At 47.1% G+C, this 14,380-nt stretch overlaps 1 protein-coding gene across 1 annotated transcript; it reads right to left on the reverse strand.

Annotated features, from left to right (window-relative positions):
* Nucleotides 1-1,833: 1,833 nt before the first annotated feature.
* FOSL1 (FOS like 1, AP-1 transcription factor subunit) lies at nucleotides 1,834-11,923 on the reverse strand. The gene is made up of 4 exons (XM_042439931.1): nucleotides 11,849-11,923; nucleotides 7,008-7,268; nucleotides 4,614-4,721; nucleotides 1,834-3,326 (listed from the first exon to the last, which is right to left on the reverse strand). The coding sequence occupies exons 1-4, from the start codon at nucleotides 11,921-11,923 to the stop codon at nucleotides 2,823-2,825; spliced, it is 948 nt and encodes a 315-aa protein (XP_042295865.1). The 3' UTR covers nucleotides 1,834-2,822.
* Nucleotides 11,924-14,380: the final 2,457 nt, after the last annotated feature.

Genomic DNA, 14,380 nt, shown 5'->3' on the forward strand with positions numbered 1-14,380 from the left:
CATCTGTGACTGTATCGCACCTCTGATTTTGCAGTGGTGCAACTAGGCAATTCAGGCGAGCCTTGTGACTGTGTTCAAATGGCTTTGGGAATTATGCACCTCAATTGTGTATATGTGTGTAGGCATTTTGTGTTATATGCCTGAAGCAGCACCATGTCTTGGGTTGGCCCTAGACCTTTGCCGCAATGCCTTTGCCCTTGCAATGCCGCCGTCGCTTGGCATCACTTGCCAAGAGCCTGGGGAGAATGTCTTGGTGGACTGCACCTCCCAAAATCCCCCTGAGGCTCTGGATTATGCCTTAAATTGGTGTCCTTTCAGATCCCAATGCGTTTTTTGGCTTGCTCATAGGGATTTCTATCAAACTGAAAGCTGCTTCTCGGAGGCCTCTTCCTGCCCAGCCAGATTGGAGACAAAAGGTCTCCAGGCCAGGAAGCAGGTCTCCGCGTCCAGGAATCCCGATAACATGGCGCCAACGTCAACAATCGCCGGACGCAATCTTTCCCCTCCTTTATTTGGAGCTGCAGGGAGACGCAAGGGGGTTAACCTCTCATATTCCCAATGCCAAAGCATTGGGGGGATTGCAGCTCCCAGAATCCCCAAGCCACCCCAGAGAGCGTAATTTGTGGCGTAGCGGTTTGAGCGTTGGGTTGCAACTCCGCAAACCAGAGTTCGAATCCTTGCTTTGGCACAGTCTACCCTACAGATTTGATGGGTAGAAACTCCCATCAGCATCCCCAGTTGTCTAGACATGATGGGGGTTGCAGTCCATTGTGTCGGGACAGTCAAATCTCCGTCTTCCACGCTTCCAGAGCTATCCAGCACCTTTCTTTAGCCTCCAGTAAACCAAGCTGAGATCCAGCATGGTTTGAGCATTGGACTGTGACTCTGTTGTCGCATTCTCTCGGCTTCAGAGGATGGCAATGGCAATCAATTTTATTGACGGTCTTTGACCAATGTATCTCAGAAATATATTAATATTAACCAGTGAAAGCAAACTTGCAATTATACCGGAGCAAGGACTCTCTGCTTCTTCCAATGCAACATCTGCCAGAGGTTGAGCATAGAATTGCACTGGAGGACCCACAAACCCCTAGAGAAGTGTTCTCTCTAGGAATCTCTAGGTCCTCCAATGCAGGTCTGTGATCAATGTCTGCCAGAGGTTGAGCATAGAATTGCACTGGAGGACCCACAAACGTCTAGAGAAGTGTTCTCTCTAGGAATCCCTCCAGCGCAACCTCTATGGAAGTTGACCAGAGAGTTGCGCCTGAGATTCCTATAGGAAACATACAGTATCAACTCCACGAACAAGTCAAAGCCACAAATGTTGGCAGGCCAACTGTACACTGTTATGTAGTGATGTGTCCTGCTTTAACCGCCAATGGCGACATCTGATGGGATTCTGGGGTTTGGAGTTTAGTGCGGTCGAAGTGCGAAATGCTTCCCTTGAACTGCAAATCCCATAGGATCCCATTGGATGTTGTTAAAGTGGAATATAGTGCTACAGGAATGCAGTGTGAGAAGGATCCAAAAACACTATAGGAACCAGTTTGAGGACCATAAGACAGACAACAAAAGTTACTTATGGGGTACCTATTGCCTTCCCATTTTTGCAAACCCTGCCCTCTGGCTTACAAACTGAGAAAGACTTCTATCAATGAAGCCTAGAATCGCGTTGGCCTTTTTAGCCGCCGCATCACACTGTTGACTCAGGTGCAACGTCTGATTGACTGGGACCCCTAGATCCCTTTTGCATGGACTGTTGTAGACGGGAGGATTGCAGCTGTGAGTGCAAAATGACCAACAACATTGCCCTTGACGGTAATACTATTTGTTTCTTGATACGTTTATTTTGGTAGGGCCTTGGTCCAGGAAGGACCTGCCCTCCGAAAACTCAAATACATATAAGATAACCTCTTTCTACATTCAGCAAATAGGTACCCCACCTCATCCAGGAGGCTATAGGTCAGTCTGGATGAAGGATGGATGGATCTATAGGGTGCATTCAATGAATAGAGTCCATTTCGTTTCTCCAACCGGTTTGAAAGGGAGCATAATGTTCTCCAAATTGGATCACAGTAGCTCTTCCAGGAGTGTAGTGGTCAGTTTTGAATCTCAGGCCTTCAGTATCCGCAACTAGAGTCCAAAAATCCCAACTGAAACCTGTAGCAACAAACCAGCTCAAGCCCTTTCAATCTCTGCCAAGAGCAGACCTTTGGCACGGCGAATGCGGCTTGGTTTCCCATGCATTTCAAAACATGACATTGCAACAGGTGCAAATCACGACTATATATATATATATATATATGGTTAGGAAAATCCGTCCCACTGTCCTAGCTAATCCAGAAACCCACTCCAAAAACCCTAAAACTGGTAGTTTCAGAAGACAAGGGGAAAGGAATGGAGCAAAAAGGTATATTTATAAAAAGGGAGAGGGAACACATGAAATATATATATATTTCTTAACAATCTGTTCTAAAGTATTGAAGGTCAGAGTTCCGGTATTCTGGAATAAGGGCACTGTTTATCATTTATATATATATATATAAAAAGGGTTCTGTGATCACTCTTGAGGACTAGTCCCTGGACCCCGGTGCAAGAGACGTTGGCCAGTTCTGTCGGTGAGTTCCAGCGCGGGAAATGCGGACACTAAGAAGAGAAGTTTTGGAATGGCAAAGCATCACCTGGAACCTGGCAGCCTCTAAAAGAGGCAGTCTCTTAGAAGTTTTGGAATAGTGAAGCATCACCTAGAACCTGGCACCTAGAACCCAGCGGTCTCTACTAGACCTGGGCCGAAGAGCTCTTTCCACGACTCCTTGCCGTCCTTAGAGCGCCAACAAGGTTGGCGAATTTAGGGAGTCGGAGGAATGGTCGCCACTGCTGCTGCGTCGGTGGGCAGAGGAGCAGGGCTCTTGGGGGAAACCCGAACCCGAAGGTGCGTCGGGGTCCCCGGGGGTCGGATAGGTGAAGACCAAGCTGGGGGTGAAAGGGGTGAGAGACGGAGTGGACATCAAGGTCGGGGTGTGCAACGCTTCCGGCTCCAGCACGGCGCTGGGGGGCAAAGTGATACTGGGAGGCACTGGTGCAGCCCGACGGGGGATGCTGGGCCCTGGCGGGGATCCTTGCTTGGCGGGATGCTGGGCCGCATCCGTCATCGACCGGCTGTGGCTTTCTTCGTCGTCCTCCGAAGAGGATGAGTCCCCCAGGACTTTGCAGACCTTGCAGAATTTGTGGGCCTCCAGGACCAGCTCCAGGCGCTCTTTTTGCTTCTGCAGCTCCGCAATCTCTTTCTTCAGCCCTGATTGTTCGGCCTCCAACTGGTCCGTCTCCTGGAAGGAGGAAGGGGAGAAGACGGGAAAACGCAGGTTTAAAACCAGTCTGTAGAGAGAGCTTGTAGCACCTTCTTTGAGACTAAACTGAAACGTCTTTCTTTCATCAGGGATACCTCTTATTGGCCAACTGGAAATGCACAGTAGACTTGTGGCAAGTTTTCGAAGCTTGCAAGAAGTGTATTGTGCATTTTATTTGGCCAATAAAAGGTATCACTGATGGAGTTTTGTTTGCATTTGTGAATAAATGGCCAGCACAGCTGCCCTGGAAGGCTTTCCTTATTTCGGCTGGTCTCCAAGGCACCACAAGGTCTCTCTACAGGCTTTTAAAGGCGTTCAAGAAAAAAAGATGACCAAATAAAAGCTAAAAGTACTCATATACATTTGAATCCATGCTACTTGGACCACGGTTCGATTTCTAGCTCAGCCCTGGACAGGATAGGATGACAGGATAGGATATCATAGGACAAGATAGGATAGAATAGGATATCATAGGATAGGATAGCATAGCATAGGATAGTATAGGACAGGACAGGACAGGATAGGATAGGATAGGATAGGATAGGATAGGATAGGATAGGATAGGACAGGATAGGATAGGAATGGATAGCATAGGACAGGACAGGATAGGAATGGATAGGATAGCATAGGACAGGATAGGATAGGATAGGAATTGATAGGATAAGACAGAATAGCATAGGATAGTAAAGAGCAGGATAGGATATCATAGGACAAGATAGGATAGCATAGCATAGCATAGCATAGGATAATATTGGACAGGATAGGATAGCATAGGATAGGATAGGGCAGGAAAGGATAGGATAGGAATGGATAGGATAGCATAGCATAGAATAGTAAAGGGCAGGATAGGATAGCATAGGGCAGGATAGCATAGGATAGCATAGGACAGGATAGGATATGATAGGTTAGAACGAGATAGGATAGGATAACATAGGACAGGACAGGATAGGAATGGATAGGATAGCATAGCATAGGATAGTACAGTATAGGGCAGGATAGGATGGAATAGGATAGGATAAGAAACTCACTGGGGGACCTTTGGCAAGTCACACTTTCTCAGCCTCAGGGGAAGGCCTTGGCAAACCTCCTCCGAACAAATCTTGCCAATCCTATTATTATTATTATTATTATTATTATTATTATTATTAAGAAAACCCCCTGATCGGTTTGCCTTGGGGTCTCCAGAAGTCAGAAATGACCCGAAGGCACGCAACACAACAAAGAAAAATATCACTCATGGGATATTGCGCATTGTTTGCGACTCACCGCTTGCAAGGTGTCTGTCAGCTCTTTCCGTCGGTTCCGGCATTTGGCGGCGGCCAACTTGTTCCTCTCCCGTCGCAAACGGCGCCGCTCTTCCTCTTCGGGGGTCAGCTAGAGAGGGACACAAGTGTGATATAAGCTCCATTCTCAATGCTTTTTTAGTGCCAAATCCGCACCAATGACCCGGGCGGGACGCCTGTAAGCAATACCACCCTCCATCTTATGTTCTCCAGCAAGTTATTTGTTGGAAATTCAAAGATATAGCCATATTCATCTGTAGAATCAGTCTGGGAGAGATCTTGTAGCGCCTTTGAGACTCACCAAAAGAAGGAAATTGGCAGCAGGAGCTTTCGTGGAGTTCAGCCCACTTCCTCAGATGCATTTATGGCGTTCCTCAAATGCATCCGAGGAAGCAGACCGAAGTCTAGGAAAGCCGGTGCTGCCAATTTTCTTCTTTCGGTCAGTTTCAGTGATGGTGAACCGTTTTAGAGGCCGAGTGCCCAAACTGCAACTCAAAACCCAGTTATTTATTGCAAAGTGCCACATCCCTCTGGCTTTCTAGCAACAAAGACTGGCAAACTGTGTGCTGGGGCGACGGCACACGTGCCACAGAGAGGGCTCTGAGTGCTACCTCTGGCACGCATGCCATAGGTTCGCCATCTCTCCACATGCTTATTTTTGGAAAGATGTGGGAAAACAGCAGAGAAAGTGTGTGCAGATATCAGTTCTATCCATTCTAAGAGGTTCACTTCTATCCCCCAAATTTGGAGACCTTACAACTAGAATATGATGGGGGTACAAAGTGCATGGTGCAATGGTTTGAACGTCGGACTACAACGCTCGAGATCAGGGTTCGGTTCCTCCTTTGGCCATGAGAACCACAGAGTTTGGGGCAAGTCACACTCTCTCAGCCTCAGGGGAAGGCCATGGCAAACCTCCTCTGAACAAATCTGGCCAAGAAAACCCCAGGATAGGTTGGCATTAGGGTTGCCATGAATCGGAAACAACTCAAAGGCACACAACGACAACAATTGGGTAATAGAGAGCAATGGGACGAGAATGGGGCAAGTTCCTTTTCAAACGGCACAAGAAGCGACAGCAAGAGCTCACGTTTCCAAAAGTGGGATGAGCCCAAGGGGTTGTTTGCAAGAAGTACCCTTCCAGAAATTGGGCCCAGTCTGTTGGAATAATAATAATAATAATAATAATAATAATAATAATAATAATAATATAATGTATTTATATTCCGCCTTTTCCCAAGGGAAGAAGCAACAAGAAATTGGAAAGCCAACTGTACTTTTTGTGGCCACAAGAGGACAGAAGTGCTACACAAAACCATGGGCAAGGTTTCAAGAGAACAGGAAGGATCTGGAATTCAAAAGACATTTTTGGGTTCTGATTCAGATATATATATACAGTATATATATATATATTATATACACACACACACACATATGCCACCATTTCTTCTAATAAGGTTTTTGTTGGGGTGAGAATCCCACATGCAAACCAGGAGTTTATAGGAGACTTTGTCCTATACCACACACACACCACACACACACACCCCACTCTCCTGTCCATGCCAGCATTCTCTGAAGATGCCAAAGCCACAGATGCTGGCGAAACGTCAGGAATAAACTCTTCTAGAACATGGTCCGAAAACCCCACAAAACACCATGGAGATAATCTATGGGAGTATATTGGCATTATGGCTTTTCTGATGCTTAGAGGACAAGGGTGCCTCAGTCGGTTATGCTACAAACAAGGAACATAGCATTCTCTGAAGATGCCAACCACAGATGCTGGCGAAACGTCAGGAATAAACTCTTCTAGAACATGGCCGCATGGTCCGAAAAACCCTCCAAAAACTATGGATGATTTTTTTGTTTTTTTATTTATATACCGCTATTCCAAACATCATAGCGGTGAACAGCAAGTAAGCTAATTAGCAAGTAAGCTAATTTGCCCCCAACAGTCTGGGTACTCATTTTAGCGACCTCGGAAGGATGCAAGCCTGAGTCGAGCTTGGGCCCTTTGCTGGTCTTGAACTCGCAACCTTGTGGTTTTGAGTAAATGGCTGCAGTACAGGCATTTAACCACTGCGCCACCAGGGCTCCTGTAAAAGCCTTCAACTTCACATGGAACAATACACAAAGTAACATGGATATCACTCCTCCCAACCCAGGGTCACACAATATATATATACCCAACTCTCTTCCATGCCAGCATTCTCTGAAGATGCCAGCCACAGATGCTGGCGAAAGGTCAGGAACAAACTCTTCGAGAACATGGCCACATAGCCACAAATACTATGGATGCTGCCCATGAAAGCCTTTGACTTCACCCAGAGACTCTCATCACATCCCTGGTGCCACAGCCCCCAGTCCAACTACTTACATGCTCTGGATGACGCCTCCGTGGCGTTAACATTGGGCCAGCGGTGCGAATCACGCGCGGCCGGATGCCGGTGCCATAGTGGGGGCAATGATAAGGCCGTGGGTAGGATGGGATCCTTGGAGAGGCCCCCATGATGGTGGGCTGGACCATCCACTGAAGGTTATGGCTAGTGGCAATGGCGTTGAGGTTGGGCACGAAAGCGCCGGCACTGCCGACGTTTGCGCCACCGCTGCTGCCGGCCCCTGGGTCAGACTGGTACTTCTGGAAGGAGGGAGGGAAGAAAATAAAACCAAATACAACAAAATAAAATAAGGAAAGAAAAGAAAAGAAAAGAAAAGAAAAGAAAAGGAAAGACTATGATTAACAGCCAGGTCTGGCTAGAACATGAATGTCGCACATGAAAGCCTTCTAAGAGAGAGGGTTATATATACTTCCATGCCAGCATCCTCTGAAGATGCCAGCCACAGATGCCAGCGAAACGTCAGGAATAAACCCTTCTAGAACATGGCCACAGAACCCCAAAAACTCTGGATGCCAGCCGTGAAAGCCTTCGACAACCTTAGCTGGCGTTGAGTAAAACATGACTGGATTTGCTACATGACCGACGCGGCTACCTCTGGACGTTTTATGGCTGAACCATGATGAAGCCCTTAGATCAGAAGCTGCCGCCTTCTCCGCCACTGCATGCACCCGGTGCCCTTTCCACACTCCTTGACCTACTTCCCTCAGGTAGGCACAGCCTTGCCCCTGGGCACCTGGCACACCTTTCCTTTGAAAGAGTCACGCCTCGGCTGTCTGCGTGGGGTGCTGGCGTCACTTTGCCCTACTCCCGGGGCGAGGCATTGAAACCGGCCCAGAATCGGCCTACCATCTTTCCCTGATAACGTCCCTACCTGCCATTGGGGTGAGGGAAGGGCACTTCCAATGCCCGCTCATGCCAGCCCCAGATGGCACAATGGGAACTAGGCTTCCTATGCCACCCAGGAGTGGGGAAGGGAGCAAAGTTGAATGCGGAACGAGTGGAAGGTGCTGTTGCCCTGAATTGGGGCTCATGGAAATGCAAAAGGATGCCCAGGCAACTTTGGCAGAGGCTGGGTGGGCAACCGAGAGAAAATCAATTCATTATACATACATCTACTATCTATACTCTTACTCCAAGGAGGTGAGAAAACCACAATGTGATGCCCCCTTGCCATTGCATTTTGTCTTCGCAACAAGATGTAGAGAGCTCTTATAGCACCTTAGTCTCAAAGGTGTTACAGGATCCTTTTTAAATACCGATTCCACCCACTTCGGAGTTTATCACACTGGGGCCAATTTCGGCATTAAAGAGAGATTAAAGCGCATTTAAAGCATCCTGCAAATAAAGCAACAAAGGCGAGTAATGGCTTGAATGTTTATCACATAAAGTGATGTCAGAAATGCATTGTGGCCGAAACCCTGAAAGGAAAAAGATGCACATCGATGCTTCTTTGCGACCACTTTAACGGCGGGTTTTGCGCAACGTCGGGTGAAATCGTTTCGCGTAATTACACGAACATTCATGGGATAAGCTCCCAATCTCCTTTATGTGATAAACTCCTAACACAGCTATATTTTCGAATTCTATTATTATTGTTACTACTACACTACTACTATTATTATTAAACGAAAGGAAGAAGTTGGCAGTGTGAGCTTTCGTAGACTACGGTCTCCAAACCCTCCTAGGAATGCCAATGTACACTCCAAATGGAGAGTGATTTTGTGAGCAGAAAGCGGAAACGGAGGACAAGCCCAGTCAAAGGAGGACAAATGGTTGTCCTGTTCTTGCATTTCATGGCTTGCAAGAGGCCAGGCACCAAAAAAGGATCTACAGTATATGGAGCCATACGAGGAGGAAAGATATAAGGCAAGAATTTCATGACGTCAATCACAGAATAATGAAACACGGTTTGCATTCTCCAGAACTGTGACTCAGGTGAGAACTAACACCAGCCAAAGAGTCTCTCATATATATATATATATATATATATTATATTATATTATATTATATTATATTATATTATATTTTCCAGGAAATTTCCAGAGTTGTAATCCAACGTTCAAACCACTGTGCCACGACGACTATATTATAGTCATATAATCTGTAGTCATGTAGTCATATAGTCTGTAGAGACCTGGGAGTCAATGCGACATCAAACTGCATCATTTCGACAACCATCTGGGTGCCCTTGATCGAGTCACACTCTCTCAGCCTCATAGGATGGCAAGTGGCATCACAAAACCCCATGACAGGTTCATTCGAAGTCGGAAAGGCCTTGAAGGCACCCTAAGGTGCACCCTAAGAAAGTCGAATCCGAGGCCTGCCTCGCAAGGCTGTTGGACGTAATGCGAAATGACTGCCTGCCCACCGGTGCCAGGGAACTCATTTGCCTGCCTTTGTGGGACACGCAGTGCTGATTTGCCTGCCCTGATGGGATCGGCAGTGTGCCCTGCGTGGATGATGGCATCACCGCCCACGCCGACACCGCCCTCCTTGCAAGGTAGGCTGCCTAGAGGGCATTTGGCCCAAGGTGGGGAAGGTGCATGATGTTCCCAGGTATGTTGCATAAGCAAAGAGGAAGGTGAGTACTGTATAGACTAAAGAAACTGGATATCCCAGGAGGGCTGCAAAAGGAAGGGCCCCCACCCTGACTTTGGGGAGGATGACTTGTCTTCAGAGTGACTCACTTTGCGATGACACAGCACAAGATGACACAGCAACAACGAAAAGCACAACCTCTCCCATCCTGCTCCAAGTGCGTAGCCCCAGGACCCAGGTGCAGATTTGGAAGGGAGACCAAAAGGGAGACCCCCTAGTAAGTGAAGCCCCTTCTCCATTTGCCGCAACCAAAGAGCCTTCCATCGACTGCATTGGCTGGCATCCTTCCTCTGTATACTGTATACTTCTGCCATGCAGGAATACACAGAATACATAGGGTTGGAAGGGACCCCAAGGGCCATCCAGTCCAACCCCCCTTCTGCCATGCAGGAACTCTCTATCAAAGCATCCCCATTGGCAGATGCATCGCTAAAAGCTCCAAACCTGCAAACATTTGCAATCCAGATGCTGTCGGTTTGCAAATCCCTAGCCTAGGCAAGGGTGAGGAATAATGGGAATTGCAGTCCAACAACATTTGGAGGATTGCACCTCCTACGGAAAGGGGACCACATTTTATTTGGCATGACTATGGAGTCCACCAAAAGTCTGTGCTAAATAAAACTGGATAGCCTTTAAGGGGTTGGAAGGTGACCATCTCCATCATCCCCAGACTGCATGGACAATGTATCTCCAAAGGCTTAGGGCTAGTCGCTGCCATCCGGGGTCATGCTGCCTTGGAGGGGTGATGGAAATTATAGTCCAATATATTTGGACTGAGGTGGCAGTGCAGATCCCCTTCCTTTTGGAGGTGTACCTCACCCACAATTTTGATTTCTACATTTGAACAACACTTATTGAATCATAGAATACATAGAATTGGAAGAGACCCCAAGGGCCATCCAGTCCAACCCCTTTATTCTGCCATGCAGGAATACATAGAATCCTAGAGTTGGAAGAGACCCCAAGGGCCATCCAGTCCAACCCCTTCATTCTGCCATGCAGGAATACATAGAATACATAAAGTTGGAAGAGATACCAAAGGGCCATCCAGTCCAACCCCATTCTGCCATGCAGGGATGCATAGAATACATAGTGTTGGAAGGGACCCCAAGGGCCATCCAGTCCAACCCTATTCTGCCATGCCGGAATACATAGAATCCTAGAGTTGGAAGAGACCCCAAGGGCCATCCAGTCCAACCCCATTCTGTCATGCAGGAACTCCTAAAGTTACTAGTAGGTTTCCATGCCTAAGCAGAGATCTCAAATCTGACCTTTCAGAGTCCAAATCCAACACTCAATCAATGCCATGCTTGCTCTCACTCTCTGGCTTGGAGAGGTAGATTGCCTTGGAAGAAGGAGGTTCGATTCCTGATTTTCAGAGGCTAAAATGAGAGCCTTGCTAGGTAAGACCAAAGGCCTATCATCCTGTGGATTCGAACCTGGGTTCCCAAAGTCATAGTCCAATGTACATCATGCTGGCTCTCTTATAGTACTATAATTCCATGGATATGGATTTTTGGGATTTGTAGTCTAGGGAGGCAAAGGCAAACCTCCTCTGGACAAATCCTACCAAGAGAACCCCAACCCCATTCTGCCATGCAGGAATACACAGAATACACAGATAGGTTCACTTATGGTTAGTCGAAAATGGCTTGAAGGCAAACAACACACACATAATATCAACAAAATAACAACAACAATAATAATTTAATTAATAATTAAATACATACTAATAGTAATACCAGTATGAGATATTAATACAAATATCTGGTGCATTTAGGGTACCTTGTGGTGTCTTCCAACCCTATGACTCTAATATTAATAATAATAATAATAATAATAATAATATATTTGCCAATTCTTTCCTCTGAAATCTAGCTGACAGCCCCTGGGATTCACTGTCGGTCTCCCACCCGTCCTAACCAGGGCTGACCCTGCTTAGCATCTAAGATCAGAGGCAACCTAGTGCCTTGGGTACCTGTAGGACCCCTGGGCATGTGCAGAGTGCATAAAAGTAGGCCAGGGATATACTCAGGGGCGTTTTTGGCTTCTGAAATCTATCCTACAGCCCTTAGGATTGGTTGTCGGTCTCCCACCCAAGTCCCAACCAGGGCTGACCCTGCTTAGCATCCAGGATCAGGGGCAATCTGGTGCCTTTGGGGGCCTGTAGGGCTCCTGGGCATGTGCAGAGTGCCAAATGGAGAAAGTAGGGTCTCCTTACCTGCTGCTGGGCTGGTGGCAGTGGGGCTGGCTGGCCCTGGAAACGTGGCCTCCCCCCGCCGTAGTCCTTGAACATCTCTGCCTGGGCTCAGCCCCACAAGGACTTTTTTATGAATGGGGATCTCCCGGGCCTCTTTACTCCAAGCCTCGGAGGGGGGCAAAGGAACAACAACCCAAACTCCGCAATGGTTTTCTAGCCCTGAAACCCCAGCCCCACCGCTGTCCCCGACTCCAGGGAGGAGATCCCATCCACTCTGGGCAGGGATCCACTCCCCCTCCTTTCAGAGGATCCCTCTCTAAGGATCCAGGGAGCCCAGGATCCCCCCGCGGCCGAGCCCCGCTTGGTACGTTCCGAGGGCTGACTCACAGGGCGGTGACGTAGATGCCCTTATATGGCCTGGTGCCTTCCTGTTTGGCGCGCCTGGGAAAGGGTTCCCCTTTGGCCAGGGTTTTTCACGTGCCTCTCTTTGAGAGAATCAGGGACTTCTCTAAGAGGAGATCAAGCTATGGGTCGATCTCTCGGCCATGGATGGATCTCATGATCTCTCGAGCTATGAATCAAGCTATGGGTCCAGCTATTTAGCTATGGATCGATCTCTCAATCTATCATCTATCATCTATAATCTCTCTCTCTCTCTCTCTCTCTCTCTCTCTATATATATATATATATATATATATATATATATAAACTCTATCATCATCTATAATCTCTCTCTGTATATATCTATATCTATATCTATCTATGTCTATCTATCATCTATAATCTCTCTCTATATATATCTATATCTATGTCTATCATCATCTATAATATCTCTCTATATGTATATAATCTCGCTCTATATATAATCTATATTTCTATCTATCATCATGTATATAATCTCTCTCTATATATATATATAAAATTATCTATATCTATATCTATCTATCATCATCATCTATACTCTTCTCTCCATATATTATTATTATTATTATTATTATTATTATTATTATTATTAACCTTTATTTATAAAGCGCTGTAAGTTTACACAGCGCTGTACATCAATTTTTTAGTCAGACGGTTCCCTGCCCTCAGGCTTACAATCTAAAAGACAGGACACAAAAGGAGAAGGGAGTGGTGGTGGGGAATAGGATCAGGTCCAGCAGATCTTTTCCACCTCCGAGGCCTGGACCAAGGCAGATGGACTGGAGGAAGGGCTTGGCTTCTTGATGGATGGTTAGAAGGAGGCTTCCTGGGTATATAAAATCTCTCTCTATATATAATCTATATCTCCGTGTGTGTGTATATATATATGTATAATTTAATTGGGTTAAAATAATAATAATAATGTCTACTAACCATTACATAGGGTTAATTATAATTAATAATCATATAGGGTTAAAACGGCATAGAGAGATCCAGTGGCAGTAAACGTAGTGGCAATGCCGAACTGGTTCTGAATCGGCGTGGAGATGCGAATCTGTTGTTCATGAAAGTGTGCCTGTTTCTCGTGCTGGTGTGACCCAGATGCCTTTACTGGGGTGACTCACCACCTCCTGGGCAGATAAGGCAGGGAAATCCCCCTTTTTTCCCCAATGGGAAAGGAGCCAGGGCCTGGAAACCTCGAGAGAGAAGCTCCTCTGAGTCTCTTCCACTGGGGCTGAGATGGGGAAGTGTCTCCCTAGAGCTGCAAAGCTTGAGAAAGTTCCTTTTGCAGTTCCAGAAAAGGAACTTGGCAAGCTCTGGAAATGAACCGCAGAACTATAGAGTTGGAAGAGACCCCAAAGGCCATCCAGTCCAACCCCATTCTGCCATGCAGGAACTCACCGTCAAAGCACCCCCATTGACAGATGGCCATCCAGCCTCTGCTTAAAGATCTCCAAAGAAGACTCCACTTCTTGGTCCTCATTCCCACTTACAGATAAATTGGTGTGCAATCCGGATCGATGGATCGGTTCGACATGGTTCCTGCCACATTTGCCCCGATCACATCTCTTCCCTATAAAATAACCCACTTGTGGTTCACATTCACAAACAGATCGGTTCAAAATGGACCCGCTCCAGCCGGCCGAAGGGCAAATGTAAATCGGTTTCGATCCACATCTGGTTCACACTTGCACGGAATCGACTGATCTGAAAAGACGCCAGTGTAAAAAAAGATGCAGGTTAAATGGGAACCGGGATTGCGATCCGGTTTAAAAGGCAGTGGGAATGAGGCCATTGTGCCAGCTTCAGGTGGCGATGGTCCTGGCTCGAATCTGGAGCAACATCTAACCAGTTGGACTCCCGATCCCATCAAGCCTGGTGTTTGGGGACAATGAGAGTTGCAACCCAGCAACATCTCGATGGCTAGGAAGTCCAAAATCTGAAGCCAGGCAACTGGGGCTCATTCTCTCCTGAAGATGGAAAGAGAAGATCCCCTTTGGAGCTCGGAGGGTTAACCGAAAAGTCCCTTTTTGCTTGGGATCTGGGCAGGATGTGAGACACCCGCGGAGAACGTGGCTGACTCACCTTGAAGGAAGGGGGAAGAGCCACCCTTCCGAGACCCATGGCATG

The sequence above is a fragment of the Sceloporus undulatus genome, chromosome 9 (genome assembly GCF_019175285.1).
Source record: "Sceloporus undulatus isolate JIND9_A2432 ecotype Alabama chromosome 9, SceUnd_v1.1, whole genome shotgun sequence".
In the NCBI taxonomy this organism is placed as follows: Eukaryota; Metazoa; Chordata; class Lepidosauria; order Squamata; family Phrynosomatidae; genus Sceloporus; species Sceloporus undulatus.

Coding starts and splice junctions, on each gene's coding strand:
- FOSL1 (XM_042439931.1), bottom strand. CDS start 11,923: ATGTTCAAGGACTACGGCGGGGGGAGGCCACGTTTCCAGGGCCAGCCA. Junction 4,722..7,007: donor GGAGGCGTCATCCAGAGCAT/GTAAGTAGTTGG, acceptor GTCCCTCTCTAG/CTGACCCCCGAAGAGGAAGA. Junction 3,327..4,613: donor TGACAGACACCTTGCAAGCG/GTGAGTCGCAAA, acceptor TCCTCCTTCCAG/GAGACGGACCAGTTGGAGGC.